General features: G+C 46.8%; 1 protein-coding gene across 1 annotated transcript; it reads right to left on the minus strand.

The window, feature by feature from the left end:
- Window positions 1-616: 616 nt before the first annotated feature.
- flrt2 (fibronectin leucine rich transmembrane protein 2) lies at window positions 617-9332 on the minus strand. Its single transcript, XM_074685219.1, has 2 exons — window positions 8716-9332; window positions 617-6468 (listed from the first exon to the last, which is right to left on the minus strand). The coding sequence occupies exon 2, from the start codon at window positions 6023-6025 to the stop codon at window positions 4046-4048; it is 1980 nt and encodes a 659-aa protein (XP_074541320.1). The 5' UTR covers window positions 6026-6468; window positions 8716-9332; the 3' UTR covers window positions 617-4045.
- Window positions 9333-9569: the final 237 nt, after the last annotated feature.

The raw sequence follows: 9569 nt of genomic DNA on the forward strand, positions 1-9569 counted from the left end.
TATGAACATGCAGGGAGGCCTCAGACAGGTTGTCTTCCTCCTAACACAGCTCCAGTGTGGTTTAACAGAGAGTTTTCTCACCTTTGGATGGAGTCAGATTAGCTGTTTGCTCTTCACTAAGGTCTTAATGCTTAGCTAAGCTAACTTTGCTCTTGGCGTTGGCTGCTTGTTTACCACACCCCGAAGCAGCTCAGCAGGCCTCGTCTCAGGTAACTGAGTCTGCCTGACAGCTTTTTCTAAAGCTCCCTCATTATAACGCTGTGTCCTTTACTTGTGAGAGAACACATTTTGGTGACAGGAAAGATTATGATTGTTATTTTTAGCCTTTAGAACATGGGAGTGTTTGCACTCATCTTAAAACTTAATGCTAAACTTAGCATACAATGCTGCATATTTACCAAAATGCCAAAACAGCTCAGCTCGCTTTGTTCTCTGTTTCCTTTTTTTTTTTTTGACTCTAACTACCATAAAATCTGAAATATAAGTCACATCTGTTTTAAAAAAAATAAGACACAGTCAGTTTTTGGAGTTCTCTCAGAGGAAAAGGGATTTCAATATATCAGTATCTATAGTTATAATATATATATATATATATATATATATATATATATATATATATATATATATATATATATATATATATATATATATATATATATATGTGAAGCTTCTTCGATGCGGTGCAAAAGCCCATTTATGCTAAAACTCAAATACGGCTCAGGATCCAGACAGAGCATTCTGCCTGTGCTCTGCGTTTATTTCATCCATATTTCTACACATTTTCTTAAATCTTATGGATATGAACCAAAGTAGTAGTGCCACTAGAAAACCGTGGGGGCAGTGTTGCTGTTACCACCCAATACATAGCTCCACTGAGACATGAAGAAGAAATATCAATAGCAATGTATTTAACACACTGCAAAAAAAAACTGAAATCTTATGAAGTGTTTTTGTCTTATTTTAAGTAAAATTGTCTAATTACGCTTGATATGAGCCACATTCAACTGGTCAGTCCAGAAAATTTTCTTTTTTCAACTTATTTAAAGACAAAAATGAGGTCTGAATTGCTTGTAATGAGTTAAAAAAAATCTGTCAAGGAACAAGGAAAATTTGTGGGAAAATTTGCTTGAAACTAGAATAATGTCTTAATACAAGAAACTTTTCTCCCCCCCGGGGGATGTATTGGTTAACAGCATAGCAGCGAAAAGGACGCACAGGAGTTTGAGAGCAGTGGCAGTAACACTGATAGCAAAGGATGCATACATTTTTGTGAATAAAGGGAGGAGAAATAGGCATTTACTCTTTCTAGTTTCTAGTGGTACTTGTTTTCCGCACAAAGATCGACTTTGCACACTGCTAGCTCAAGCAGAGTAGCCACTGTGACATAGTTTCAGCAAGATGAGAGCGCCCTCTCCTGGATTTAATACCACTTCAGATGAAAAACAAATAGGTTTTAAAGTGCAACTCATACTCCAGATTTTACGGTAATTAACTCATGTGACGTGTTAAAAGCACACACTGTGATCTTCAATTCAGGTGTCGCCTACTTTTAAATCTTCATCTTTATGCTAAGCTAAGCTAAGCTCCATATGAGTGGTGGCTTTATATTAACCATACAAACACGACAGTTGACCAAAGCTTCCTGTTTTCCCCTTAGCGAGAAACTGAGCCAAACAGTCGCCTCACTAAAATTCCCAACTTTGTATCAAACAAACATGGCAGCCATCTCAGTACGTTTCAACGCCTGATGTGCCACAAAACAACTCCAGTTCATCAGTTCTTGTCTTTTCCAAACAGACTCAACATCAGGGCTGTGTTTGTGCATCACCTCAAATTAAAGTGAGCTCCAACGGGATTATAATCTGAGCAATAGCAGGAATTACAATAAGTGCAGCTACTTTAAGATATTCTGAGGTGAATCCTCTCAGAGATAATCTCAGAGCTCAGGAATAATCCAAGTGAAAGCCTTTTGAACCCTTTTTTAAAGAGATAAACTTTTTAAAAGAGATTTCCATCCTGTTTTTGTGGAGGTTTTCTACTTGTGCTTAGGAAAAGAAAGAGTTAACACACGCTACTTCTCCCAGCATGCGCTCCATGCAGCCAAGTGAAAATAAAGTCCACATATTTTCTCCCTTTTTTGGTGGAGGATTAAGAAGAGAGAGGGGGAAAGGAGCAGGAGGGTCAGCGGTAGGAATTCTTAAAGCTTGGCCCCTCAAAAAAAAAAAAAAAAAAAAAAAAAATCTTGTCAAATCAAATAAAGTCTTCTAAAGGACATGAGCATAATGGAGTCTTCTGACTGGAAACTCGCATGCTAAAAGATGCCACCGCGGCCCGTGAGCTGAGGAGCAGGGAAGGAGCTTTAATTGAGCTCGTGCAGAGAGCAAACGGGGAAAGTGAGACAGAAAATGACGGCAGACAGGGTGAGAGTCACTGTGGCGTGAGAAGGTGCATTGTTCAGGTGGCCGTAGAAGAAGCAGACAGCCTCATCAGACGTAAACAAAAGGATAAACGATGAGACGGCTGATGAGCTGCTTGGTCCAAAGTGCGCAGCATTGTTAGGATCACGGGCGAGCTGCCATCTTATTGTCGTGGTTTCCTAATTCATCAGCTCGCCTAATGAACGCCGGGACAAGGTTTAAAATAAGTGGGTGTATAATTAGCTGTGTGCGTGTGTGTGCTGGGAATTCATCATGATCTAAACACACACACACACACACACACACACACACACACACACACACACACACACACACTGGGAGGAAAAGACTCCTCCAGCCTCATACTAGACCACAGCGGTGAAAATCCATATCATTTAGTCACCAAACACAGAAAACACAGTTAGTTTTAAATGATTCCACATCATTAAGCTGCTCGATGAGCAATAATACTCTGAACAGTGCTGCTTGAGCAGGAGTAATGTCAGCTGGGTAATGGGGTCTGGGGGAAAAGGAGGTAAACTGATCCATGCATCTTTCTTTCTTTCTGCGTTGCCCTCTGTTCCTCCGTCCCTCACTCCACACAGAGGGAAACAAACTGCCCCCTTGTGGCCTTGCTTGCCAAAACAGGGGGAGAAAAAACAGAGAAGCAGAACAAATTAGGGTATTTCTTCCAAAGGATCTGGGGGTCCCAGCAGGCCTGTGCGCCTCATTAGGGACAATAATGCTTTGTTGCTTTTTCAACTGGTGTTAATGATAGTAGCTCCAGACTCAGAACAACAAACTAACGTGCTGAAAATGACACATCCTTTTTCACTTTTCCAAAACGTGTCCCTTGGCTGAGCCCACCTTTGTTCTACTGTAAACCAACAGAAAAAAGATGCTTTTATTGTGAAAGCACCTTTGGGAACAGCCGTTCACGCTTTTCCACTGCACTGGTGACATTCCCCCACACAGCCATCCTCCTTCCTTTACATGGGATCACCACCCCTGCTCATTTCCTGCCTCCCTTCCATTAATAAGAAAGTGCACTTCGATTCGTTCTCACCACATGCCACCAGTGAACCAGAGCTGTATTTCCACAGCGCTCTAATCAGCAGTGTTTGGATTTCCCCTGTGCCGTGTTGTCTTTACTACTGTTCTGCTGTACCGGGGAGGGTTTGCAGTGTTTCAAAGCACAGGCCGTATTTTACTTCTGTGGTTAGCAAAGGATCCCAGCCCTCTGAGCGCCCCACCCACCCCCCGACGTTTCTGGGGCTGACGGCGTCCGTCAGAAGCTACACCCAGGGTGCCGTGATTGTACAAATCCATGTTCATGTACAGTACTGACCGTTAAAACAACTTTCAAAACCCTGCTGGTTATAAAAAAGAAACACTTGAATCTCTTTACTAAGAATAAAAAAGATAGCAGAGAATCCCACATTATTATCCACAGTATAAATTACATCGGAGACAGAACTTGGAAATATATATAGTACAGTTATATTTCACTAGAACTCTTATGTATTTCTTCGTCTACACAAACGGTGTATGCGGATCTATGCGTGGACTGGTATGTGTGTTTATCGAGTGTTTGTGTGAATGTACTTTTTGCTGCTGCTGTGGCTGCATCACGTGTGGCAGAACTCCGTACTGGGCACGTTGCTGCTCTTGCAGTAGGCTATGCTGTTGTTACTGAGGTGACAGTCTCTAAATCCAATGCCCCCGTTGGGCGTGTAGATGGGCTGAATGCGGAAATCTCCTTTAAGCAGCTGCTCATTGTTCAGCGCCACTATCTGGAAACTGGTCTCTGTCATCTCGAGAATAGAGTTATCCTTCTTGGTTCCAGCCTCGCAGTAGTCGTCTTTTCTCCGACCGCGGTTGTATTTCCACTTGGTCGAAGATGACCGGCTCTTCCTATGCATGTGCCAGCAAAAGAGGCTGAGCAGCGTGATCAGGATGATGAGCACCGCCCCACCAATGATCCCAGCCATCAGCAGGGTGGAGTTGATGCTCTCCTGAGGAGCTTGCTCTCTGCCGGGCTTAGCGGGCACAGCAGGCTTGGTCCTAGCCTCAGAGCATATAGTATCCTCTCCTGGCCTGTAAGAGTTAAGGGTGTCCAGAACATGCACGCAGATGCGGTACACAGAGCGGGGCTCCAGGTTGGTGAGGCTAATATGCCGCCGTTCCCCGCTCACGGTTCTTTCCCGCATCCCCTCGTTGATGTGGCTTTGTCCCCTTTTGACCCAGGTCACCTTGTAGGCTGTGACGGTGTAATAGGAAGCCCAGCTCACCTCGATGTTGGTGGAGTTGATTACGTGGAAGGAGATCTGAAGGGGATCCTCGTATGGAGGCAGGGGACCAGGGGGGTTGTTGTGGATGGGGGGAACAGGAGGGGAGGGTGAGTCGGGGTAGTAAGGGATGGATGTGGTGAGGAGTGTGGAGATCATGGTGGTGAAAGCGGGGGTTGTGGGTGGTGGAGGGGGTGTGGATCGAAGGGTTGGCCAGGGGGGCTGGTCAGCATCAACCGGACACTCGATGATGTCCAGCGTCAGCTCTCTGATTGCCATGCCACGCACCTTGTCTGGACTCAGGCACACAAAACCTCGGGCGTTGATGGATGACGGTAGCGTTTTGAGCCACACGACGACCCACTTGACCCCACAGTCACAACGCCAGGGGTTGTTTCGCACCATCAGGTGCTTCAGACTGGAAAGGCCATCAAACACTCCCTGTGTAAGAGTCTGGAGCTGGTTGCTTGAGATATCCAGTCTTTCTAGCCTGTTTAGGGCAGCAAAGGCCGCCACAGGGATCTGGTCTATCTGGTTCTCCTGCAGGCTGAGTTTGATCAGTGACTGGCTGGGGAGGAGTGGAGGGGGGAAGGTGAGAGAATTGCGGCCCAGGGCCAGCTCCCGGAGGTTGGACAGGTCCTGGAATGTTCCTGGTGCAATACCCTCATCTGTCAGCAGGTTACCGTCCAGCAGGAGGCGCTGGAGACGTGTCACATTCTGAAAGGCCTCCTCTGCAATGACAGCAATGCGGTTCTCATCCAACCGCAGCTCTTTTAGGTCCTCAGGAAGGCCAATGGGGACGCTGCTTAGATGGTTCTTGGTGAGGAAGAGGAGTTTGAGGCTCAGGGCTTCCCTAAAGGCCCCCTCTTCCACCCCCACCGTGGAGATGGAGTTATCATCAAGGTGCAGCTCCTCTAGCTGGGTCAGCTGGGCCAGGGCTGCCCGAGAAATGGTCTGGATGTTGTTCTCCTGGAGATGCAGGACCCTGGTGTTTTTGGGCAGATTGATAGGGAACTCATCCAACTGGTTGCCATAGAGATACACAGTCTCTACTGAGGCAACATTATGAAGTTCCAAAGGGAATCCAGCATTGTTTATCTGGTTGTTGTGTAGGAAGAGAACTTTGAAGCCTTCCTGAATCCCCAGAGGCACTGAAGTCAGGCTGCGCTCATTGCAGTACACAAACTGGTTGTCGCAACGACACTCCTTTGGGCAGGCAACGCCCGGCCTGAACTGCATTTGGAGGCTTAGGATGACAGTCAACCAAAACTGCAAGAATGAAGCCCAATCCTTAATCCAAGGTCCAGCCAAAAACTCCATAGTTGAAAAACAAAACAGGAAAAGGGAAAGCAAAAATAAAAACGAGGTGGGATGGAATAAAACAAATATGAAGATCAGAAAAACAATGACGTATATATCCACTGATAACCAGACGCATTAAAAGTCCCGCTGGGAGAGTCTGAAGCGACGCAGTTAGCTGGGAAACGAGCAGGAAAACAGGGGAGTAATCCTGTAAATGCAAGTCCTTAGCTGAAGCCTGATGGTCTCATTAGCGCTGGCCGCTCCTCTGACTGACTCCATCCATGCTGAGACGTCAGACCATTGCAGGACTCTTCACTCACTGCTCCTCGCAGTGCTCAGCCAGGGCCAATTTGAAACTATGCAGCACAGAGCCACCACAGGCTCCACTCGCCTGTCCGTCACACACTGCTGGTCCCCGACCGGGGCAGAGTCCAAGGGGGGTGACATTTGGATCCTGAAACCTGTGGGAAAACAAAGAAATGCTGGATTAGTGTAGTTAAGGGTGGCCTGTTCTTGGAAAAGGGGGCCTCTCTGTTCCCCCACTCTTCCTCTGGCTCTTTATTTGACATACAAACACGCACACACACACACACACACACACACACATACACACACACACACACACACACACACACACACACACACACACACACACACACACACACACACACACACACACACGCACCAAGTGTCTATCCCTCCCAACAAGACAAAGTCACAAAACACATCGTTCAGTGCTGATTTCAAATTATGCTGATTTCAAATTATGCAGTGGTTAAAAAAGTCAAACCATCTGATAAATATTCAGACCAGCTCTGGCACATCCGGTTTCGCAGACATAAAGACGGCTTTTATCCTTCCTGCTTTATCAAAGGAGGGAATAGAGCACAGCAAGGACACACACTCATGGACCCACTGAGGTTCTGAGCAACAGAAATCCATCTCCGTGGAAAACAGGCTTAAAAGAGACGACATTTATAAAGACATCAGCAAAATGGATCCTCAGAAATGTTCCTGGAGAAAATCCAGTGCCTCACTCACAGCCGTCTGTTTCTCTGTGAGCTGTGGGCGCAGGTACCTGAGCAAACACAGCAGCGCTTACAGTCAACAGAGGTGATTGTTTTGACACTGGCCTGAGGAGGAGCTTGTTATTCAGGTAGTCCTGAACACACCGTCCAAGTCATGATTTAAGGCTGTGGAGCGCAGAGTTATGAAACAAAGGAGAGGCAGTCGAGGAACGGAGACCCTCAGCTCCTCCTTTGGCCGCAGTGACAAACACAAGCTGTCACATGAAATGGGATTGGAAAATAATTTAGGCCCTCCAACTGCAATAAATGATCGATACAGGCAATTTCTCAGCATGGAGAGGTTTGTGGTAAAGCACAAGGCCGTTGGTTTACAGTAGACCCCTCCATCCATTATGGCAAGTTTTATGAGCCATCAAACATTTTTACACCTCTCCCCTCACACGATTGAAAGACAGCGCTTGTCACCGGTGGCTTTCAGCCTAACTGAAGCTCCACCCTGTGTCGATGCTGGATGACACACAACCCCGGGTGAAATGTGGAGCACAGGAATGGCCGTGAGCACTGATTAAGGTGTCCTGAGAGATTTGTCAAGGAAAAAAAAAAAGAGAAGCCATGGAAACATTGGGAGATTGGATATTTAAAAAACAAAATTATGTGTTTTTTTTTTTAATCTGCCAGCCATGAAGGGAGAAAGAGAAGTCAAATAAATAAAGTAAGAAAGGAAACACACCATAGCCCTGCTGCTTTAAATTCCCCTGTGTGGCTGTTGGCGAGCACAAGCTCTTTGTAGCAGAGACGCAGAAACAATTCTCTGACACACATCTGTGATCTACTTTTCTAAATTGAAAGAGCTAAATTTAATCAAATAAGCTTCCAGCGGTATAAGCAAGCAGGAGGCGATAAAATGTGCTGTCACAGCAGCCGAATCAACAGCAGAAGGCAGCAGCATCAAGATTATTATAGCTGCATAAATAAAACCTCACCGAGAATCCAAATATTCACTGGAAACAGGCGAAGAGTCGGGATGATCAGCTGAAAAACAGCAAACCTGATTAATGAGGGGTGGAGGAGAAAAAGGAGGGAGAGTAATCAAAGTGGGTTTTTTTCTTTCTTTTTTTATTTGATTTCCAGATGAGGGAGCACAGTTTCTCACCGCCAGATGAACACTCTGATATGCAGCCAGGACAATCCGATTAGGACTGGATTTAGCGACAGAAACGCAATTAAAAGTTTCACATGGATAGGGTCTTTAAGAGGCGATAAGAGGCGGATCAGGTAGACTTCAAAGCCGGCGCAGAGAGCGTTGTTCATCTGAATGAATTATTTCAAAGGAGAATTGAAAACCGTGCAGTGCACGGAGAGAAAGCCCCCCCTCTACCCACCTCCACCCCCTAAAAAAAAGTCAGGTTTTCTCCGGGGTGAAATGTGGAGCAGAGAGCTTTTTGCTTCAAATAGATAAACATGAACACGGAGACACATTCAGCAGCGTTACAGTCAAACTTATTAAGTCAGGATGCAGACATGCTCGGTGAGGGCATGGTTTCTGCTCTCTGAGGGGGAAAGGGATATCTGTATGAAAAATTCCTCCACAATGAAAAGTGTTTATCGTCCCTCAGACCCGTGTCCCCTCAGTGTGTCCCCACAGCGGTCCCCTGTCTTATTAAGACGCACCCACTCTACCTTTGTCGAGCCTTTATCCATTACAAGCAGCTTCCACGGTCAACTTTCCTCTTCCTCCGAGCCTCCGTCCTTCATCCGCTCCTGCTCTAACTCCGTGCGTAAAGCTCCGTTCGGCAAAGCTGCTGCGAGTCAGTTCCGATCAGCGTGAGCCAGGTTAGTCGTCGGAACAGCATATTTTCCCGTGTGGCTCTGCGCTGTCCGCCACTTTTTGCCTCCTTTCCTCTCTAGCTGCCTCCCGGGCGCTGATCACAGAGCTCCCCCGCTTGGATTAAACCGTCTGCAGCGCATGAGCAGCGCGGAGAGTGGCGGCAGGGTGATCGAAGAGCCCGCTTTTCTCCCTCCCATAGTCTGAGAGAACGGTGAGCACGCACTCGTCAAAGTGTCGGCCGCCGGATCCGCCACGGGCCATGACGGCCAGCTGCGTCCGTCCTGCGCGCTCTACGGTCGAGGGCTCAGATCTGCCTTCAGCGCCTACGCAGCTCCGAGCCGGACTCCCTGCGAGTTGTTTTCTTAGATGGATTCACTTGATAGTGCGACGTGTGTGCTCTGTTCACCCCTCTCCCTCTGTCTCTCCCTCTCTCTCTGTCACTCCTCCCCTCCTCAGAATAAAGAATGCATCTCCTCCAGCAGCTCCGTGATGGCTCTAAGCCACAGATCCTCCCTGCTGCTGCCCTCACACTGCAGAAAATAGTTTGTCTCTCCACGCTCTTCAATCCTACATGCTATATGCCCGGCCTACCTGCTCCCCCCGCGACCGAGTCTGCGCTTTCATTTGCATTTTAATCACAAAATCCAGGAAATCGGCCTGGAGTCACATTCTTATGAAAAATCACCACAGGCCAGAGTCTTTTAAT

The sequence above is a fragment of the Halichoeres trimaculatus genome, unplaced genomic scaffold, assembly GCF_033239565.1.
Source record: "Halichoeres trimaculatus isolate MK-OKI-2021-1 unplaced genomic scaffold, fHalTri1.1 fHalTri1_scaffold_13, whole genome shotgun sequence".
In the NCBI taxonomy this organism is placed as follows: Eukaryota; Metazoa; Chordata; class Actinopteri; order Labriformes; family Labridae; genus Halichoeres; species Halichoeres trimaculatus.

Bases quoted from the DNA above. Each gene is read 5' to 3' on its own strand.
- flrt2 (XM_074685219.1), bottom strand. From the start codon at position 6,025: ATGGAGTTTTTGGCTGGACCTTGGATTAAGGATTGGGCTTCATTCTTG.